Consider the following 601-nt stretch of genomic DNA (forward strand, 5'->3'; position numbering starts at 1 on the left):
CATTTCATCGAGTTTTGCGTATGGGCTTCCTGTGAAAGAGAGGAGGACCCATGTAATCCCTTGTTTAAGATATCTCATGTGTCGCTGTACTGACCCACTGTTCAGGTAAAGCTTCCAGTTGTGTTGACATTCAAGAATATCACATACACTGTGTCGACCAATTCAGGACCGCTGACCATTCTCCATGGCGTGTCAGGTAAGTATCCGTATGACGTACAAACGGGTTGTCTGGACTGTTGCAGGCGTGTGCTATGCAATAAGAAGGCGTCGAATGCAACAATTCTGTACTTGTTTTGGTCGTCTCTAAAGGCCCCTTGATAGGCCCCTTTGTATCATCATGACTGCCACTGCGCAAAAGAAACGTCTCACATCCACGCGTGACCTATTGACATGTACAAAGCGAACGTGTTTTACACATGCGAAATGAACGTGTTGCGATCAACACTGTAGTACTTAATTTGGTCGACATTTAAAGGTCCTTTCACTCAAGTGTCGTATCTCGAATTTCTACCTTCGCAGGGGCGTTCAAACCAGGGAAACTGGCTGCGATAATGGTATGACACATATGTATATATACAAACAAAGGTTGTACCTATATACC

General features: G+C 44.6%; 1 protein-coding gene across 1 annotated transcript; it reads left to right on the top strand.

Annotated features, from left to right (window-relative positions):
* Positions 1-105: 105 nt before the first annotated feature.
* Positions 106-560, top strand: SARC_18155 (hypothetical protein; the record flags this gene model as incomplete). Its single annotated transcript, XM_014287762.1, has 2 exons — positions 106-196; positions 520-560. Coding segments are annotated over 2 exons (132 nt in total), but the record flags the coding sequence as incomplete, so codon positions are not given.
* Positions 561-601: the final 41 nt, after the last annotated feature.

This window comes from Sphaeroforma arctica, assembly GCF_001186125.1.
Source record: "Sphaeroforma arctica JP610 unplaced genomic scaffold supercont1.14154, whole genome shotgun sequence".
NCBI lineage: Eukaryota > Ichthyosporea > Ichthyophonida > Sphaeroforma > Sphaeroforma arctica.